The 22,643-nt window shown below is 37.6% G+C and overlaps 1 protein-coding gene across 3 annotated transcripts in view; it reads left to right on the top strand.

Moving 5' to 3' along the window:
- The window catches only part of KLHL32 (kelch like family member 32), a 116,125-nt gene that overhangs the window by 19,588 nt on the left and 73,894 nt on the right, over positions 1-22,643 (top strand). For all 3 annotated transcript variants that reach the window (XM_085306952.1, XM_085306951.1, XM_085306953.1), the window contains one exon: positions 21,621-21,728. In XM_085306952.1, coding sequence (XP_085163078.1) covers positions 21,621-21,728 — 108 coding nt within the window. The remainder of the gene's footprint in view (positions 1-21,620; positions 21,729-22,643) is intronic.

The raw sequence follows: 22,643 nt of genomic DNA, 5'->3' as shown, positions 1-22,643 counted from the left end.
AAGAAGTTATTCTCTGAAGTGAACCTAATGGATGTGAATATTCTGTACAAACCTTATACTTGTAACTGTCACTGTTAAGCTGTTTCTTAAGCAGCTTATTTTCAAAGGTCTTTCAGCCGTATATCTTTCCTCCCTGTCAGCAGAGAATTTCTTTGTGTATACTCAACATAGCTGATTGTTTGTGTTTTGCTATTTATTATGTTTCTTGATAAGGTTAGAGAAGTAACTTATTTATATATAAATTTCCAAAGTATGAAAGATTGTAGGATGAAAACAGCTTTCAAGGTCTTGTTATGCTTATCTTGTCTCTGTCTTGATGAGTTTGTTTTTCTTTTAGAAAATAGATTTTAGAAAGTAAATTTTCTTTCTGCGGAGTGATTACCTGTAGCACTTGTCCAATACCACATTCATCAAGGTTGTTATGAAAAATGTGGATGATCTTTTCCTAAAGAAGCATTGCTTGAGCCGTGGCTCCAACTATCACTAGTAGCTAAGTAACTAAGTAGGTAAAGATGTTCTAATTTTTTGTTTTATAAAATAGCTTACAGAATATGAAATATTTTAATATATATTCTTGTAGCTCTATACAGTTTTTCTAAGTAAAAACAGTCCTCTAAATCTTAAATCTGATTCTGATTCTATTGACTAAATTTTGGCACAGTATGGTATTGTAATTTTTGGGGGGGTGTTCTTGTGAAACACTGTAATATATATAGAGGAGGATAACTAGAATTAGAACTGGGAGAAGGAGTTAAACAAAAAATGAAAAACAGTAAGAATATAGTACAAAGCATGCCAGTTTTTCTGTAGAAATGCCAAACACAAGTGCTAAATTAACATATACATTCTTTAACATGAGTAACATTGATTTAGGTAGTATAGCTGCTAGTGTAAATGAAGATGCAGTTATGATTTCATGTAAATTTTGTATGAATTATAAAGAAAAGAGCCTCCCTGAGACCTCTTCCTGGCTCAGCAGTAGCCAAAATCAACACTAGTATAAAATCAGAATCATTACTACTTTTGCAGTATAATGTAATTTTATTTTTCAGTACTTTGCCATTTTATGTGTGCATACCAAGTGAACAATATTTTCCATGCTATGGTAATCTGGAATATGGCAAAAATTCTTTCTCCAAATATATTTTTTAAAACATTACCTCTTTCCGTTGGACCAGAGCTCATTGGACCAAATAACCTCTATTGTTTTTGTAGTATCTGTTAATTGCTGAATGTTATCTACCAAAACAGACTTCCTTACTATCAGCTACCTGTGTAGCCTAAGAAATATTTCTTCTTCTGTATCTAAGACTTCCTGTGATCAGATTCACGCTATTTTCTCAGTTGGAAATTATGATACATTTGAGGAATGAAACTATTCAGCCATATGAACTGACAAACACCTTTCTGGTAGATCTCAATCGTTTAGATTCCCTGCAGTATCTAACTTTTTATAAGCTATTAAATTTGTTTCATTTTTTCCCTAAGTGTATAAAATCACTTCTTGTTAATCAGTGTGTTTGCCATTATATTTAAAAACAGTTACTGTAAATCCTTCAATTAATACCCTTCATGAGGGTATTGTTGCTACTTGCTAGCAGGTAACTTGAAATAAATTCCCATACCACTATTATGGCTTAACTTGAACCTGAAAGCCATATTCTAATGAATTTGAAACCTGAGGTTTTAGTTATACCCATCATTGTAAACAAGATAAGACATAGAAAAAGGAAATGGAATTCAACAACAGAAACAGCCAGTTCCATTAATTTAAGCAGAGTTTGTGATTCAGTTGCATTTTCTTTTTGTATATAAGCTGCTGCCTATAAAATGAATGGATATAAATGAGTGCTTGGAACAGAGCTTGGTCTTATTGTGGAGTTTTGAGCAACTCGGGCAAGTACGGGAGGGCCCTTGTAAATCAAAACAAATCCTAAATCCTAAATAATATTACTGAAACACTTGGGTTTTTATATATTATATATATTTTATTGTAGAATACATATAATTGATAGCCACTACAATATATTAAATTTGCTAACTCCTTAGTCAATCATAAGAATGTAGTTATCACAAAAAGTATGAGGATGGGGAAGGTGAAGACATGGCCATTTCAACTACTACTGTCATCCATACCACATCAGTTACAGTTTCATTCTTCAATACCTTAATTGAAAAAGCAGAACTTGATGGTGTGAACACATTGCTTAGAGGCTGCCTATTGACAAATAAGAATTCAGAGCTGCTAATCAGAGTCCTCACTGAAAAAACTGCTAATAATGGATAACTAAGTTCATCTCTAAGTTTCTCTTTTGCTTCACTAGCATGAAGAACTATTGGTCAAAAAAAGATAGTGCTCACATTCAGCTGTATTTCTTTGTGTATATTTGAGAGACCATAGTGTATGGAAGAATTGAAAGTGAACTAATTGGATGTTATTGGCCTGGGTGGTTTTGATTCCTTTTTAGCACAAAGCTAAATCACAAATTTAATCCAGCCTTATACCATTTGAATAAAAGTAGATTTGCTTCAATGGAAAATCTTTAGGTTCAAGATTAAAGGGAGAGACATTCACAAACCCCCTCTGGGACAGCTACTAACTTAGGAATTAGAGCATCACCTTGAGAAAAGGTGAAATTCAAAAAGCTAAAATTCAAGAGCTAAGGCTTCTTTGGTACCAATATAAAAGAGAAATTGAGGTCTTACCTCCTAGTAGATACTGGAGTGCTGCTTGCTTTTCATTAGAAAAATTGCCTAAAACAAGAAGCATTGAAAAATCAAGTTTTTTGTATTATGCTAGCAGTGTTTCCAAAGGGGTAAATACAAATTAGACACTTCTGTTACCATATATTCAGTAATCCAGTTACACTTGGATGCCAAAAAAGCACATTCATTCACTTAAAAAAAAAAGTGATATAAGCGTTGTCAATAGCTTTACAAAATTTAATCAAATCACTAGAAATAATGCAGCATGGATAGGTGTGCATTGCTTGTTGTATAAAAGCCTTTCTGATCTGAAATTTGTCTGAACAACACGTTTACTTCTGAAGCATATGTGACAATAGTCTACAAATGTTTTAAAGCCTGCTAAGTAAATATTTTAATATGTTCCTTCAAAGTGGACAAAGTAAGAATACATCTGGATTTCTCCGCTCCTCTCTCTCCCTTGGTCCTCTGGTCTTTCCCTCCCCCTCCCCCCCCTTTTTTTTTTCTTTTTAACTTTTACATTTCCAGTAGTTGTTATGCTGTAAGAGGAAATGTTTTTTGGAATTCTCATAGTATTTAAAAGAAATTGCAGTTCTATCATGACTGGATGGTAGACTATATGGTGTCTTGTTCTGCAAGTCATTCTTTCTATTTTTGTTGGAATTCCCCATACAGTAAGTATGTAAACTTTGAGTAAGTATAGCAGAATCAACTCTGTGGTTAGTGAGATAGGCCCTAGGAGACTGTGGCTCATTGCTGATAATTAAGAGAGTGTTATCTTGCTGGAGAAGAGCATGTGCTGTTTGATAGTAACTCTTCAATTGATGTCTTTTTCCTGCTATATGAACAGACTGAAGAGGATTCATTGCAGCCTCGTTTCTGTAATTGCCAATTTTCTTTGCCATCTTCTCCTTTTCTTCCTTCGGGCTACTACAGTTCTATGATACAGCACTAGCAAGTGTTCAGAAGCTGAGCTGGGCTTGGCTGTAGTTTTTGTGAAGCTAGAAGAATCTGTCAATGGAAAGCCAATTTATCAGGAAAACCTGTGGCAGAGAAGTGTGTTTTACCCGTTTTCTTCTTGGTCCCTAAGGTCTACTGAAGAAGTCTTATATCTCAAAATGTTGTTAGTTACAGTAGACACCTTGTACACTTTGCAGTCCCCAGTAATATTTTCCTGCAGAACCTTCAGTAGAAATTATTTTTCTGAGGATGTTGTGAAGCTGAAAACGCTTCCTGGGCCAACCACTCAAGAGAATTATGTGGGCAGAATGTTGCTTTTAGCTTCAGTGATAAGGACCTATATAACATTTAGATAACAAGAGAAGTTTCCAGAGAAAGAGGCAAGACTACTGAAGAGCTGAAAATCCAGATCTTAAATTTGTAAAGTGTAAGTAGCTGGTGTTAGGATACTTTAATAGTACCAGAATACCTTTCTTTCTTTTTCTTTTTTTCTTCTTCTTTTTTTTTTATTTATTTTTTTTTATTTTTTTTATTTTCTTTTGGATGCTCCCTCAGGATTTGTTCCATTCTCTTTCGTTTGTATAAGGAGAAATCCATCACAATACGCATGCTTGTGCCTTTTGTGTTACAGATTATGTTGGTTTTAAGTTTTAGAGGAAATATCTTTCTCTTGTTGTTTCATTGTTAACAGTGCCATTTGCTGCACTTTATTAACAGCTTCATTTTAGTAGACTGAAATGTGATACTGGCTAATTGAATTCATGTTGCTGTGGGCCCTCATCTAATAAGAGGTTGGATTTAGGCAGTGAAATGTAGAGGTTCTGAACACCTCTTTACAATGCTGCTGGTTGCTTATCTTACGGTAGGATTTAATCTTCCTGAGTTGACCTGTTTTCAAACTTAAACTTCTAAAAACCTGTCTTAAGTCCCAATCTACTCTGTCTGGATAACCTAATGTACGTACAAGTGACACATGGATTTAACTGCCTGTCTGTTTACTAGAAAGGAGGCAGCTGCCCTTACAGCATTGGCTGAGAACCTAAGGATGGCCATACGATGTTTGATTAAGTATTAGTCCAGTGTGGGATAGTCACTTTAGCAGTAGATGTTTGTGATGCCTGGAGAAAAGAAGAAAAATGGAATAAGCCTGTGTGACATATCCCTTAGAACTCTCCAGCAGTTTTCAGGGCATTTCGTGGCAGGATGAAATTTCTATCTATTTAGTAACCCTCGATAAGTCTCTCTTCTAAGCATTTATCCTGTTTCTCCTTGAACCTGTGTAAATTTTTTCATTGACTGTTGTCTGGAGAGGAAGCTTACTGCTTGCAGCATGAGGAACTACGTGTTGTTTTATTTTGAATCTGGCTTCTGCTAGCTCATTTTGTTCCCTCTTTTTTTGTTGTTGTTGGGTTTTTTTTTTTAATTGGGAAAAAACGTGTACCATCAGTTCTTGAGTATTCTTATGATGTTCAGTTATCTTTAGCTAGGTTGGAAATTTGTGACTTACTCAAATACTTCTCAAATGGAAGTTGTTCCATGTCCTTGATCATACTTTGTGCCTTTCTCTGGAGCATTTTCAGCTCTAAAATATCTTTTGGGAGATGAGAGGAAGAGAATTGCAGGCAGTGCAGGCAAAGCATGAATTTCTGCGCTGGTATGGGATTGGGTTTTTTTGCCCAACAGTTCTAAGCTTTTATTTATTTAATTATTATTATTTTTATTATTATTATTTATTTTGACTGCTTCTGAGCACAGAGATGGCTTTTTCATGGAACTCTTTCAAACTCCAAGACTTCTCTTCTGAGTTGTAATGGTCAGGTGGAAACTCATCATTTTCTGTGTGAAGTTAGGATTTTCATTTTCCTCTTGTACATTGAATTTCATTTGCTGTTTCATAGACCAGTGTCCTTAACAACACTGAATAGCTTTGTCTCAATGGACTTTCTAGCCTCACTGCTGTTACTCTTTTCTTATGGATATGTAAAACAGCCCAGACTCTGAGATTCTGCACTGGAAACATTACTCCCCTGTGAGGACAGGCCTACTGTTTTCCTGTTCTGTTTTATGTCTTCAGTCACTTACTTATCCAGGCAAAGATGTTCCTTACTTTTTCTCTTGCCTAGTTTGCCTTAAAGGCCCTTAATGAATGATTTTGACAAAAGCTTTTTGAAAATCCACCCTGGAGACTGTATAAAGCAGAAACATGACGGCTCGGGCTCAGCATAGTGTCCACTTCACCAGCAGACTGGAAAAGCTTCAAGGCCTTGGGCAGGATGTGGCCATACCCAAATAATTCTGGTCGATGTGAAGAAAAGGATGCAGGCACCCTTGTAAGATAGGACGTGTGTTTTTGAGTGTATATATATGCAGTTTATCTTGAGTTTATATATATTATATGCATTACATATAATATATGCAGTATATCTTGAGTTTTCAAACTGTAGTTGTTATTTTTTACATTTGTAAAAACTATTTTGTGTTTGTGTATGTGTGCAAAAACCAAAATCCAACAAACCAGTTGTCATACTGAGCATTCTCAGCTAATAATGAGGTCAGAACCAGGTCTTCCAAGGTTATAGGGTACCATTAATACAAGCAGGCAACAATGTACAAAAGGTCATTTGAAATCAGAATTTCTGGATGGTGGAAGGCACCTTCAAAATGCCTGCATTTTTAGAAATTCATCTGCCTAGCACTTAAGGATCTACCTTGCAAGATTTTTCACCTGAAAAGGGGTAGATGTAAAGCCTATAGAACTTACGGGGGTAACAGAATTGACATCAGGATGCTCTTTTAGCTTGGACAGGATTTTTTTTTTTGTCAGAGATGATGCAAAAGCCAAAGGATAAATGAGCACAGTCAAACGTAAAGTACTAAAAATAAAATGAAGATAAGATTTTATAGAGTCATTTGTTCAAGAGGAGATAGCTGATGGAGGGCAGTGCTCAGCCGATGATGAAAACTGGTGTGACAAATGACTTTAATATTAAACACAAGCTTGTTTTTTTTCAGTCAACTATTAGGCTTTAATTACTGTTTAAAGTTTTCTCAGTAAAGTGATGCAGAAAACCAAAGAAAAAATGGTCAATAAGCTGGTTTTATGCTTCAGCTTTTGTAACAAATAATTGAATAGATATGTTGGTGAGAACTAAGTGTTAGAAAGTCATAATGAAAAATAGATTGTTTTTGTTTTAAGGATCTAAAGAGGACCTAGTTCAACCCTTCGTAAAATGGACCATTTAAAACTGCAACACTTGGCTTCTCATATACCATGTATGCTGTTGCAGTCAAGTTATAGAATGGAGGATAATTGCCGTAGTTTACTGTTAGGTCTTATATTTGGATTTCGGTGAGTAATGACAAATGCGTCAATCCTATAAATGTCTTCTTAAGAAGCTACTTATAATAACAACTAAGATTAAAATCGTTAGTGACAGAAAAAGGGATTTTACAGTGATGCTACCTACAGATCCAATGCTGATAAGAATAGTGATAGAGACTGTTTTTGTTCTTACATATGTTAAAATTTTGCAGACAGTATGAGAGAGAAATGGATCAAGCAAGTGGATGTTCTTAATTTTTTAATTCATAAAGGTTATTTAAAAAGCACAGCTGAAATAGAAAATGTTGAGTATATTAGATGAATTTAAGCAATGGAAGTGGAGTGGTAATTTTCAGTATGTGGAATAGAATGCATTAAAATGAGTATTACTTTACTTATAGTTACTTATAGTACATGAAATGGAATAGAGTTGGAAGAAGTGTTTTGGGGCAGAGTAATCCCTTTCTAGTGTTAAAATTTTGAGTGGTTTTTTTTTTAATCATTGTGATCAAAATCAAATTGTAATCAAAGTTCTGTAAAAATTTAAGGCAGTTGCTGAGAGTTAAGTATCCAAAATTAGATTCCATGTTACTGGAAGCTGAAGAGTACATTCTATAATCTGTAACTTGGTAGCTATCTAAATAGGAAGCTCCTCATCTCCAGGAATTTTGAGGATGCTGTTGGATGATACAGTTATATTGACATTAGGGTTAGTTGCAGCTTCCCTTATCCTTTCCTGGTAAGTGTCCGTTCTTGCTTTCGGACAGACACTTCTTTGGACTTCCAGTGAGCCGCTTCAGAAAACGGAATGTATCAAAATGTTGACATCTGTTCTGCTATTTCTCTGATAACCATAGGTGAAACTATCGGTACTTCCTATGAAGAAGAGAAGGGACAGGGCATGGCCAACCATTCTGCTTACAGTTGAGTGTTGGATCACTTTAACTGTACAGTCTGAGTGTATTCAGGGGTTTCTCTGGGTTTGCTGTTTGCTTTAAACGATTCCTTCTAGGACTCTTCAGTCTGCTTTAGCTGTTTTAAGTGATCCTGCTCCACTGTTCTGATGCAAGTCCTTCCCCTGCTATTTAAAGGGACTTTAAACTTTGACAGGGTCAATGTAATCCAGCCTGCTGGAGGACAAGAATCATCATTCTACTTCCTGCAGTATTATATTGCTCCAGTTCTGTTAGATGAAAACTTGCTGTATAAGTAACTGATCTGTTATGGTTCATGCGCTGAGGTGGGAAACTTGTCTTGGTAGCATGGTATGTAATATGCTTTTGAAAATACCCCCCTAAAAGGCATCAAGAAAGTCTTGATCATTTTTTTTATTCTGCACAAATTAAAAAAACAAAAACACAAACAAACAAAAGAAAAAAAGAAGAAGGTTCGTCTCCCTAAATGAAATGTACTGTGGTAGTTGAAGTGCTAGTTCAAGAGCTAGCTGACTTTTATTCCAGTTTTATTTTGGGCTTGCTTTTGATATTACTTGCTAAAATCATCAAAGGAACAATAGGCTTATGTACTCACTGGGAAGCGTTGAACCAATTTAAGCCAGAATTTGCAAATGTGACTCATACTATTCTGTCCTTGACTGGAAATGCTGGGAAGAAAAATCTCTGCTTTTAGTTAATGCTGCTTCTTTTATATTCCAGAAGGTAAGTCTAAGAGTGAATGTTATTAGGACAGACTGTACATTACTGCATTTTTCTGGAGTGCTTTGCATGGTAGGGTCCTTACAATTCAGTTTTCTCACTTCTGCCACAATGATTTTTGGCATTCAAGACCACCAAAAATGACTCATTTCTTTTGTAATACTAGAACTAATCGGGTTAGCTGTAGTAGTTCACTGCTAATTTTCTTTTATTCAGGTATAAGTTTGCAGGTGATAGTTACAAAATTATTCTGTTTCCACAGCAAATTTTGGACTGCTTTTGAATATAGGTCTTTCTGGTGATGTAACAACCCATTAGGAACAGGATGCCACAATCTCTCTTTTTTTCTTATCTCAGATTATATTTGTGCACCTAAGTGGAAGCTTTGAGAAGACATACTCATTCATTATTAAAAGTGTGACCATCAAAACATTAATTATATGTGAGGTGGGTTCAGCCAAGAATGTTAACTTGCTAAACAAAAATAAAAGTATTTTTTGCTATTTTAACTGTGAACACAGAACCTGTGACTTGCTACAATTAAAGAAATTATTTCGTTTTTGCTAGGTGCCAACAAATGTGCATTATACAAATAGGGAAAAATATCACATCCTTTGCTCCTATGAATATTAAGGTAGGGTAGCTCTTTGTTTCTATTTTTCAGACGATTTGGAAAAAGCAATTTTATTACTTGTTTCTTAAGATAATAAGGGTTACTTTTTTGTATTAATGGTACAGTGTAACAAATGCATTTCATTTATGATTGATCTGGTGTATTGCACTCTTAGGTGCTGTGTAGTCAACGGATTGCTGTCTGACAGTGTGAGATACTGAAACAAACATTAAAAGTCTGATGGAAATGGAAATTGCTACACTAACAGTAGTGTGTGAGACTTTATTACATAAAACTGTATATTGCTGCTCAGTTTTTCTGTTACTTATGTTCATTTCTTTAAACATATCTTCCCTTAAAATACAAGTGATATTTGACCTTTTCATCTTCCAGGATGCATTTTAGTTATATGGCAAAAGCTTAAAAACAATATTTAGATAGATTTCACTGAACAGATGTATTACTGCAGGCTCAGTTATCAGTGATTGACATTGTGTGACATTTTTGCTGGCAATTTGTGTAGAAATTGTTCAGGAGAATCATGTAATGAGCCTCTTAATCATATTTCATGCAGTTGATATTGATGGATATGTTTTTCAGAGTGCAGGAGACTCTAGAGGACATGACTGATTTAGGAGAGACAGGCTCAAAATGGGAGGCAAACAAAGCAAAATACAGCGTGCTAGACTTGAGAAGAACAAGTCATGTTTTCTAGAGACAGTAAAGAAATGTGCCCATGGTCATTTGAATAAGTATACATTATGTATCTAGCACATAATCGGTACTCAGTGTGATTTGGAGTTTGTCACCTGTCAAAGTAGTATTTTGATTCTGGCTCATTGGCTCTGATTATTTTCTTCTGTAGTGATAGGTGCAAACAGCAAAGGGTAACATTGCTTATGTGATGAAAGGTTAGAACATGAAAGTTAAGAACATTCATGTTAAGAAAGTTAAGAAGGTAATACAGCAGTAGTACTACAAAGAGGATTAAATAGATTGTCATTTGTTCATTTAATATTACTGTTATGAACAGCGAGAGGTGCTTTTTTTTTAGTGCAGACTGCATATGAGAATGTTTCGGCCTGAAAGAATTTACAGTCCAAGTGGCTGAAATAGTGTCAGGATTGGATACTTGCAAGCTTGAGCAACCTATATTCGGCTAGGCTTAGGTGCCAGATGAGAAAGAATGTAGGAACGTGAGTCGTTCCATGGATGCCTGTAAAACTTCTCACAGGCTTAAAATTACATAAGCAATTACAAATCTTGAGGTATCGCATTATAATTGAGCTGCCTGAGAAGTGTAGAGGTTGATACAAAATCCCTTAAGTGTTTGCTTTCCTAATGGTTTTTATGCTGCATCAGATCAGAAGTACAGTGAATTATAGTGGGGAGATGGGAGTGCAGAGGTGTGATAGTAACAGCTGAATATGGAAGTAGGTGAATATACTGTGGGAAGTAAATTTGAACAAAACACTGCACTCTAATGAAGATACCAATCCATTTAAAATGATTAAAAAAAGAACTCAAGCAATGTCATTATGGAATTGTGGAGGATAAGAAGAAATTTGAGATGGAAATTCTGCTTGTATAAAGCAGCAAAACATTATTAAAGGATTTTGTTTACCATAAAAATTCAATGTAGGAAGGTATAAATAGCAATGGGAAACCTTGGCAATGGTGTTGAGCACAGTTATTTACAAATTAGTTTGGTAGAGACACAGAACAGATATTCACTTATTTTGTGCACAGAATTGTCAGTGTTTTTCAGCTACAATAATCAGATACAAAATTTCTTGTTTTCTTCAGACATGTTTCTGAATTGGGAAGTAAAAAGTCATATTTCATAATAAATAGCTAATGTAAATACCAAACAAGTCATTCCCTCCTTTGTGATTGTTACCTATAGTTTAAGCCTCGTTAATAAAAGAGGCTGGGTGGGATGGCGTACCTATGAATTAATTTCTGGTAAGACTGAATAGATTTTTTTCCTGTCACTTGTGACCATAGTACTTACAATAATTCATAGGAAGAATARAGAGAGTTTTTAAACACAGAACTCTATACTTACTTGGAGATGAAAAGCTTATGTGTCTCAGGGCTAACTCACTGTTAATTCATCTTTACTTCRTGGATGTTCATCTCTTTTTGGAGTGTGTTGCAATGAGAGGAACTACAAGAATGCTAGTTCACTCTGTGCCAACTTTCCGCTCCCCATATCTAGTTAYGATTGTGAGGAAGTACAGCGAATGCTTACGCACCTCAGTAGAGAATGTTTCAGACTTAGGACAGCCAGAGAAGAGCAGCAGCGGATGGTGAAGTCAGGCTTCTGGGACATCAGCTGCAGAGCTTTCAACTGGGCAGTTAGTCAAGGATGACAGGTGACAGGAAAGCTGAGTGSGAGCCGAACTAAGTTGAGAGATTTGCATTGTGTTGTACAAAACAAGCCTTGCCTTGCTGCAATCTCCAAAATATTATAGCAGTGGAACTTTTAATCGAAGTGACTGTAGAATACCCTGRGAGTTTATTATTGTGTTTACTGATTGCATTGTCTGTGGTTGAGCAAGAATTTGTGCAATTCAGATGTGTGCGTTGTGAGGGATTCCAAGTATTCTTTTTTATCTTGAAGTAGATTTGGAATAGGGCTGCTGATRATTATTGAAACAATATTTGAAAACATTGGATGAGCTTTCCTTTCAACATTTAAAAAATATTGAACAAGTTTTATTCAAACTTAAATTAGAACCCAATGATTTTAACTGTCTTCCAAAGCAATAGCAGATACCTACTTGAAATTACATTAGTGTTCAAACTTTTTTTAAAATGCTTAGCAGAAAGTTTGTAAAAGCCCTTTATAAACAACATCAAATTTTCTCCAGTTCACTACCAGTACACCTGCTATAATTTGTTAGTGTGTGTGTTTTCTTTAAAGCATAACAGTTTGTTTTTACTGTGCTAATTTACCTGTCTTTTGAGCCAACATATGTTTTGTGATTCTATTTCTTGCCTTTAAAAGCGGCTCTGAGTTGCATGGAATTCACTGACAGAGTTTGATTGTATAAGCTACTGTATAAAATACACAGAATGTGGAAGAGGGGACAGGCWACTTGGGAGAATTATAGGAATGCAGTCAGAGTATGTAGAGATGCAGTGAKGAAGGCTAAGGCTGAGTTGGAATTGAGCCTGGCAAGGGATGTCAAGGACAACAGGAAGGGCTTCTTCAAATACCTCAGCAGCAAGAGGACCAGGGAAAATGTGGRCCCGCTACTGAATGGGGCAGGGGCCCTGGTGACAAGGGATGCAGAGAAGGCAGAATTACTGAATGCCTTCTTTGCTTCAGTCTTCACCGCTAAGGGCAGCCGCCAGGAATCCCAGAGCCTGGACATGAGGGAGAAAGTCTGGAGAAGGGAAGACTTTCCTTTGGTTGAGGAGGATAGGATTAGAGACCTTCTGGGCAGGCTAGACATCCACAAATCCATGGGMCCWGATGGGATGCACYCWCRGSTACWGAGGGAGCTGGCGGATGTTGTTGCCAGGCCACTCTCCATCATCTTTGAAAGGTGCTGGAGAACTRGAGAGGKGCCTGAGGACTGGAAGAAAGCCAATGTCACTCCAGTCTTCAAAAAGGGCAAGAAGCAGGACCCAGGCAACTATAGGCCGGATGGAACAGCTCATTCTAGATGTCATCTCCAGACATATGGAGGAAAAGAAGGTGATCAGGAGTAGCCAGSATGGATTCACCAAGGGGAAATCCTGCTTAACCAATCTGATAGCCTTCTATGATGGAATGACTGGCTGGGTGGATGAGGGGAGAGCAGTGGATGTTGTGTACCTTGACTTCAGCAAGGCTTTGACGCTGTCTCCCATAACATCCTCCTAGAGAAGCTCAGGAAGTGTGGGTTAGATGAGTGGACAACGAGGTGGATTAAGAACTGGCTGAAAGGCAGAGCTCAGAGAGTTGTCATCAGCGCTGCAGAGTCTAGCTGGAGGCCTATAGCTAGTGGTGAACCCCATGGGTCAGTACGGGGGCCAAGCTTGTTCAACTGATTCATCAATGACCTGGAGAAAGGACCAGAGTGCCTCCTCAGCAAGTCTGCCAATGATACCAAGCCGGRGGGAGTGGCTGATGCACCAAAAGGCTGTGCTTCCATTCAGAGACACCTAGACAGGCTGGAGAGCTGGGTGGAGAGGAACCTCATGAGGTTCAACAAGGGCAAGTGCAGAGTCCTGCACCTAGCGAGGAATAACCCTAGGCACCAGTCCAGGCTGGGGGCTGACCTTCTGGAGAGCAGCTCTGCAGAGAAGGATCTGGGAGTGCTGGTGGACGAGAAGTTGACCATGAGCCAGCAATGTGCCCTTGTGGCCAAGAAGGCCAATGGTCTCCTGGGGTGCATTAGGAAGAGTGTGGCCAGCAGGTGGAGGGAGGTGATCCTGCCCCTCTACTCAGCCCAGGGGAGGCCTCATGTCGAGTACTGCGTCCAGTTCTGGGCTCCCCCAGTACAAGAGAGACATAGAGTTGCTGGATAGAGTCCAGCATAGGGCTACGAGGATGATCAGAGGGCTGGAGCATCTGCCCTATGAGGAACAGCTGCAAGAGCTGAGCCTGTTTAGGCTGAGGAAGAGAAGACTGAGGGGGGATCTTATCAATGTGTACAAGTACCTGAAGGGAGGGWGTCAAGGGGACGGGGACAAACTCTTTTCAGTTGTCCCCTGTGACAGGACAAGAGGCAATGGGCAGAAATTGAAGCACAGGAAGTTCCACCTGACCGTGAGGGGGAATTTCTTCCCTGTGAGAGTGACGGAGCMCTGGCACAGGTTGCCCAGAGAGGTGGTGGAGTCTCCTTCTCTGGAGATCTTCAAGGCCCACCTGGATGCAATCCTGTCTAACATGCTGTAGGTGACCCTGCTGGAGCAGGGTGGTTGGACTAGATGATCTCCAGAGGTCTCTTCCAACCTTACTGATTCTATGATTCTATAACTTGATTGCTAATTAAGTTATTTTCTGAATATTTATTGCTTACTGTGCCTGACATGGCTTTGAGATTGATGTGTACATATGARGACAAGCTTGTTACTCTCACAGATATGGATCATCTGCTGTTTCAAGTCTTCAGAGTAAGTATGAAAGTTATTGCAAGGCAAGGAGCAATTTTGCACCTCACCATTATTGACAGGGCACAATTCGTATTTTTGGAGCTTTGAACATTTCATGTTTTTGTGACCATGGAATCTAGTCTTAAAGCTGTGTTTTGTGAAGCAACCTGCACATGTTGCTGCTGTGCTGCATGACTGATTTAAAAAAAATGGATCTAGATATTTTTTGCTTCATTTATACTTATTTAATTTGACAGTAGTACATTATTATTCTAATTGGGTGATATTTCACACCCATCTTGCATTTTGTTTTTCAGAGCTAAACAGCTATGAAAGCTGAGCGTAGAAAGGTAGAGCCAAAGACTTTGCTATGCATCATTTACTTGGGCTATTCTGCCTGGTTACATTCGATCCGATCACATCTGTGCCTGGTCATCCCGTTGCTGAATGTGTGGCATTTAGTTCTAAGCTTTCATCTTACTTTGTATTCAATGTTTGCAGTAGAAACCATTTTGCAAAGATGCCTTTGGCTGCTCTGGGCAAAGGAGTGAAAACTGCATGCAAGTCTGCTGTGTATTAAACGCCCACCAATGTGTCACACTACTTTGAAGTCAAATTTTCAAGTGTCTAGTAATTTGCATGTACATTTGCCTTATTAGAAAGAGCATAAAAGCTGCTTTTGTCAAATACTGTTCAATTATTTTTATCCAGGGATAGTGATATTTTGCCTTCGAGAGTAATTCCCTGGCACTGCTTTTGTTGCAAGCCAAGGTGAGGAGAATAATAGAYGGTTGATTCTTCTGCTCCCCGTTATCCTCTTAGAGCAAGTGAAGTGTTATCCTTCCCTGCACCCTCCCCACAAAAACAGATTCATTAGAATTTGGAGCTTTTTAAACCGGTGTGAGCTCAGATGGAACCATTTGTGACTACAGATGCATTCATCCTTGAATTTTGTGAGCTGTTGCCACATGGCAAGTAGATCATGTTTGCTTTTCTTTCTGGGAACTGATTTACTTAATTAAAATACTGGCTAAACAAGCAAGACTCAGACATTTACTTAATATCTCTCAGTGTTGGCTCATTGACTGATTATTGAATGGTAGGGCAAGGCTTGGAGGTTAAAGGAAACTGGAAGGAAAGCTAGGTCCTCTCTCCAGTGGGTATTATTGTAAAAAGGAACTTCAGTTAACGTATTGGCAGTTTGGATACTGCTCACTCTCACAAAGATCTCAAAAGGAAAAAAAGATATTTTCAAAGATATTTTTATTTTGTACAAGCAAAATATTTTAAAGCAGGAAATATTAGCTATATGAAATTATTAACTACAAATGAAGACTGCATTTTTATTCAAATTTGATAATTTTTTTGATTAGGTTGACTTTGCATTGTGCACTTGTACAAATATTTTATATTTTATTTTTCTCTCTGTTTTCTATTATACATTCATCTGAGATGTATAAGGCCTTACTGCTTTGTTTTCAATGTATCCCAGGGAAAAATGAGGTATACTACTGGTATTGCATCAAAAGCACAACTAATGGATTTATTTAAATTCTCAGAATTTCAGAGCATTTTCAGAGAGTCATCTGAAACCTGAGCTTGATAGCCCAACATTAACTTGTTCTGCAGGTACTAGAGAGGTCTCAAAACAGAATTTTATGGTCCATATGTTTATACAGTTAATACTGTAATATTCAAGTACAGTAATATGAGTTAAGAGCTGAGTTTCTGGGCTAAGTTTTTGCATGTGGTTAAGCAGATTTTTTTCCATGCTAGATGAAATCTTTAAATTGTCTAGCTGAGAATGAAATTTGCCCATTGGTAAGAGCACTGTGGATAGCTGAACAGTAATACTAGGTTTTTCTGTGTAGGAGACTACTTTCCTGGAGGTTAATCCAGTTCAGCTGAAGAGACTCTCTTAGGACTATTAGAAAGTTCTGTGAAATGCTTTGGCCTTTCCTTCTGAAAGATAAATCTAGTTTATATGCAAAATCGAAAACCTTGCATAGAATACTCCATCTGAGAAAGGACAACATGAGGAAAAACAAACTCCACGTGGCAGACGGCACATGAAGCCATAGTCCTGTGACCTAGTGCAGGCTGCAGTTCTGATAGCTCATTGCACTATTAGGCTGTGTCTGTACTAGTAAATAAGAAGGGTAATGGATAAGGGTTTGTTTTCTGGCCCATGGCTCCTGTCCGTATGACTAGAGCTTCCCTCACTCCCTTGCAAATAGATTGACCTTACCCATACTGCTTATATGGCCTGAGCTGACCCAGAACCATGCCTGGGAGAGAGTTGGTGGCGGTCAAAGCTGTGCTGGAGACTGTTGATTAAACATTGTGGATGACTGTGGGACAGTGACTGGGTTTCTGGCCTGATCTTACTGAGTTTATTAGTATAGGCCTAGTAATAATTCATATGTAAAGGACATGTAGGAACTTCTGTGGTACAGAACAATAATTTTGTAAAGGGTTATGGTAGATTTGGTGAATCTTCAAAAAAAATAAAAACTTTGCCAGTTGCATAGAAGTGATTCATGGTCTACAAATAAGATGCAATTAAGTGTTTCTTTAGGTCTGTAAGTTTAACCCACGGTATGGGACATTCAATCCTTGGTCAGAATATSAACTTTATTAGTAACCACACTGTCTTTTGGTTGCTATGTACAGGTAGGTAGTGTACAGACAGTTGCTGCAGTACAGTCAGAGAATGCAGGGTATGTAGGGCCTTGTGTCACTGAGCGTTTCCAGTATGTATGTTTAGAAGGTGAGCAGATCTTTCCATGTAAGACCTGTGTAAACAAATGTTGCTCTGAGACTGGTTTATTCACGAGTGGATGTGGCAAAAGAGCACTGTCTGGGAAGTTTGTTATACAAATTTCTGAGATGAGATGTTTGCCTTCATAGCAAAGGAAGTACCTATAGATGCAGTGACATGGGTAAATATTTTATCTGAGATACATCAGGGCAAACATAATTAAAAGAGGAGTTTTTATGTAACTCTAGAATATTTTTAACAGATGCTCCTGAATTTTAAAGTATACTTTAGCAGAAATAAAAAAGAATAAAAACATTTTTCTTGTAGTTCAGATCCAGATAGTCTATAAGTGTCAGTCAGTGTACATTCATGAAAACCAATGACTATCAGAATCTTGTGTGCCTTGCAATAAGAAAGAGGGTCACAGCTTCTAAATAAACTCTGTATTGCTGCCATTGTTCTTCTGTTCCAGTCTTGTACACATTTGAAATCAAAAGAGCTTCTGCAACACTTCTCTGTGCTAATAGGTCAAATTATTGCTTAATATAGCAGCAGTTAACACACAGAACACTTGGTACTGTATCGTTAATAATAGTGTAAATACGCTCTTTTGCAAGAAATCTGAGTAACAGTTTTCCTTCTTTCACTAAGATAGTGTATTCTGTAACTGTAGCTTAATGTTCTTTCAGACATACTGACAATACATAATATTTAAGAAAATGGAATGAATATAACCTGGATATATGAAAATATAATTGTTCATTGATGTAGTGCTTGGAAAGCAAATTCTTTTTTATGGAAAATTCATAATTTAATGAAAAATAATAGCCATGACATGTGAGCAGTAACACATCCATTTGAAAAGCATAACAAGTCTTTACCAGGAATGTATTTGTGCTTAACAAAGTCATCCTTTTTGAAAGGCTCACTATGTAAAAATGACAAATTAAATATTCTTCTGTTAGTGATCTGGTGTGATTTTTGTCTTAAGTCTTATATTACCCTTTCCATTGTCATGTACTGTCATGCATAATCACTTCAGTATGTGTAGTTCCTTGCCACAGAGTGCTTTTTATCCTTTTGGTGGGAGTGCAATTTATGCTGTGATAATCATTCCCATGACTGAATGTGTTTACAGCTAATGCTGTAGGAAATTCTGTAGGTGCTCCATTTCAACATATTATAACATAGATTATTTAGGAAACAGATATACAGCCTTTCCAGCTGACCATTTAAGTATTTCCCAGCTGAAACTGTTATCACTGTAAGGGTTAGAAACACTTGTGTTCTGTGCAATGGGCAGCAATCCATCCTGGTAAAAGCATCCAGAAAATACCTAGAAAAACTAGCTTGTCTATCCACTGTGTTGACAGGGTCAACACGTGGTCTCTAGTTAGTTGGTGACATATCACAGTTTATAGCCTTTCTAGAACGTGTTTGTAGCTAATGTCTTTTTATAACACTCAGTGTGTGATACTAGCTCCAACAAAGGCTTAGGGGTGCATGTTAAGTACTCTCGATTGAGTGCAAAGGTTTGAATGTTTAGATATTTCTGTCCGTTCACGTTAAATTGTCTTTTAATTATTGAGCTCAGAAAGGCCTGCCAGAGTGTGTGTTTTATAGTCTAAAGTCGATCCCTTAAATATAATGGGAGTAAGAGCTGTGACCTTGCAAAGCTGTGGTTGTGGAAGTACCCATATTGGCATGGTAGTTTGGAGCAAGGATGCACTTGCAAAGTCCTTCTTGTTGTCCCTGTTAACTGTGGTCTCATAGTGCAGAGACTGGCTTCCTTTAGTGTGAAACTAAGCTGGAAGATGCACTCCAGGCGCTATTCGACATCCATGTAAAGGGGCCAGGCTGTGGCTAATCTGAAGTAAATCCTTTCAGTCCTTTCAGGCATAACCTGCATCGTTTGAAGAGCAGAAGACAGAATTTAGTGAAAGAGAGGAAAATGCAATGTGAAACGAATGGGGGAGAGCATGAGAGTCATTCTATGCAAGCTAGTYCTTGCAGTTAATTTGAGCAGTAGATTTGAACTTCAGGTAGAGAACATAAGCAGCTGGAAAGGTAGGTATCTGGCCTAATTTCAGACAGGGATTGCACTAGTGGGGTTTTTTGTTTGTTCTTGCCTATAGCTATTGTTAAAAAGCAGGCCCAAATCTTAYTAGCACAATTTGGCAATTAGAAAGTAGCTAAATTCAGAGTAGGCTTGCATGTGTATTTATTTTACTTTTAGCTGTTTCTAAAACCCTGAGGTACTAGCAAATCAGTATTTTCTTTATTTTGTCATTAAGCCTGACTGGTGTGTGAAGGACAGTATTGACTGAAACCGCTGATCTTTAGCACCGTCCCTCTGCAATTAGTAAATGCAAGTGAATCGATATTTTCAGCTGTACTGGAAGGCAGTGCATTACAAAAAGAGTTAGAGGTCTCAGAGGCAGGACCTTGTTTTGTCCAAGCTTTTTGTGTGGCCAGTTGTTGCCTAGTGCTGCATTTTGGCCTTGAGTTCTCTCTAGCAGACACAAATAGCAGTTTTGCTTTTGCAAGGAGCAGATGGCTGATGGGCACCTTGCAGCTCATGGCAAACCCTGAAGCCTCACAGTAGTTATTAGAGCTTACTTACATATCTAAATGACAATGAAATGTCCAACTCTGCTTACATCTTTAATGGAACTAGAAAAGCTACTGAATTCATTTTGTATTTTTTTCTTATTTTTCTTTTTTTCCCCCCTCCTAGCTAGGAATATTTCGTATGGTTATATCTTACTACATTAGTGTGATAAATCTTTTAAACTATTTGACACTTCGTTCCTGTTGCCAGTTGGAATAAGCCCTGATAACAGTTCATTGAATAGAAATTGCAAAAATGTAGGACTGACCATGTGATAAATGTCATGCTTGGTTGTACTGGATGATTTCCAGGCAGCAGATTTATGTTGAATCATGGTGTTTTAGTGATACAGAGGCTAACATTTTCAAAGAGATGACTAATTTGCAGGAACTGCAGTTCTTGAAAGAAGCCATCTGAGTCTAGGCAGGTCCCTTGTGCTAGACTGTTAGAAGTGTTAGCGCTAWTTTTTTCCCTGAAGCTCAGCAGTACTTGGCATATGAGTTGCCCATACGACATCCAGTGGGTGTGTTGACAGCCTCAGCTTCTGCAGGTTTCAGCCAGAGTAGACATGTAGTAGTAGGGGATATGTAGAAGTTCTCAAGCAATGCTCCGCTATTATGATTCTCCAAGGTGAAGTTGGTTAGACTGCACAGAAGAATTAAATTTTACACAAAACCCACCAGGGTTAAGTTTAGGCTCTCTCTAGCTATGACAGATGGTAGAACTTTTTAATTTATTTGTTCACAGTTTACTGTCTAAAGACTGTGTGATATATTTTGCTTAAAAATGTGTGGGAGGGTGATAAAGAGAAAGGTTACTGTTCTGTTATACTGGCTGCTGCTGTCTGGAAGAAACTTGAAATTGTTCTTTTCCTAAAAGTCCCTGGGCACATTTGRTCATGGAAAACTGTTGGCCTGGAGAATGGGGCTGATAAGATGATAGGAAGAGAATGGTAGGTGCAGACTGGAAGAGAGGAGTCTGGGGGAAAGCCAGGAATTTATCATAACAGTGATAGGAGAAAAAAAGACTTCTGTAGGCATCCAAAGACTGAGTAGGGTTGCTTCAGTCCAGGAAGGCATCAAAAACTGGTCTGGAGGGTAAGACTCTGTGAAAAGGACAGCCTCTCTCCTCACTGTTATCTGTAGGAAGGTTCCATACAGCCTTACCAATTCTCAGTTTAGATCTTAGGGAGAGATTAAATTGGTCTAAAAGTGAGAAAATAACAAGGAGAGGGACATTTTAATTTTAAATGACTGCTTGTCTATCCTGACTCTTCATTTGATAACTTGAATATTATTGTTCACATTCCAGTATGAGGTGCCATTTAGATAGGATTTTTTATAAGAGATGATATATTAGTTGTTCCTAACAAACTTTCTTCTTCTTGTACAAGTAATTTTGTATGGCTTATTGTTGTTCCTTCTTTTAGATACTTTATGTAAGTATTGTTTCTAGTCATGGTTGCATAGATTTTTTTTTTACACAGCCCTTTTAAAAATCTTATTTTTAATTAATTAAATTTTATTGTGTGACTGGTCCCATTGGTTTCGCCTAGTTGCTTAGTTGAGAAATGTATATACGTGGGATATGTATATACCGTACACCATACCAAAGTATATACCATATACCAAAACCAAGGGATTTGTTTCAGTTTTTCCAGAGTAAGTTTTTGTACTCCTTCATCAGTAAAAGGACTCTGTTGCAAGGTTGATTACTTTGGGGTAATACTGAAAACTTGGTATAGATTTCATTCTAACTGGCAAGTCTATGTCTGTTGCTGTTTAGGATTTTTATCTGGGGAAAAACAAAGGTTAGTGAAGGTGAAAAAATTATTCCTGTTCTTCCTAGACCACCACTAAGTATGTTTTTAATGGTTAATAACAGTTCTTTTCTTTCCGTAGGCAATGTTCAGTCTCTGCATGGTTGAAAGTGGAGCTGATGAGGTGAATTTACATGGTGTCACAAGCCTAGGTTTAAAACAAGCCCTGGACTTTGCGTATACTGGACAGGTATTGTAAAGTTCTTCAATTTAAGAGACAAATGAAAGCAAATTGCAAATAAAAACTCATGATCCTTACAGTAGTATTAGAAATGATTATGTCATTACACTGCCCAGTACACGGTCTTCTGAGTTAAGCAGTATATCTGAAGTAACTTTTGTTTTTTTCTTGAAAGAGGGATTGTCTGATAAAAAAATACCTACTGTTTGTGTATTGTGCCCAGGTAGTGAACCATGTAGGACTCGTATGTCCCTTTTATGGTGGCCTGGCTCTTCATACAAATTTAATGTGAATTGATTCCACCTCCTAAATAAAATGTAAAGAAAGGAAAAATATACTAGATAATTTTTATAATAATAAATGTTTATGGAACTCCTTTGCTGTGCAAGCATTCTTTTAGTCTCTAGGCACATGCAGTCCAAGCATCTTTGCAGATGCTTATAGATACAGTACATTTTTGCCACAGYATTTTTTTAATGATAACTGGTTGTTTATCATGTTATATTACTGGAATAAAAGTCAAAGCAAAACACTAGGGAATGCAGAATGATGGCCTTGCATGCAAAAAAAATATGCAACTTGTCGTATCTATGCACTTCATGCCTAGGCACTGTGTTAACGTTGCTGCATGACTTTATCTCAGTTTAGAGTTCATGTGTAATGAGATCAAATCTGTTTACACCCAGTCATGGAGACATGCTATTTCTGTTTTGGACCCTAGAATTCTAGGTAACCAAATAATTCTGGAAATACTGCTACAGCAACAGCTGAATTCATCAATATCATAGAATCATAAGGTTGGAAGGGACCTCTGCAGATCATCTAGTCCAACCCTCAGCGTAGTCCCTGTGGGGACTGAACCCACGACCTTGGCATTAGCAGCACCATGCTCTAACCAACTGAGCTAAACCTGACCCCCAATGT

The sequence above is a fragment of the Rhea americana genome, unplaced genomic scaffold (genome assembly GCF_003343005.1).
Source record: "Rhea americana isolate MKP2758 unplaced genomic scaffold, rheAme1 scaffold_25, whole genome shotgun sequence".
Classification (NCBI taxonomy): Eukaryota; Metazoa; Chordata; class Aves; order Rheiformes; family Rheidae; genus Rhea; species Rhea americana.
This window is presented reverse-complemented; position numbering and strand designations above follow the sequence as displayed.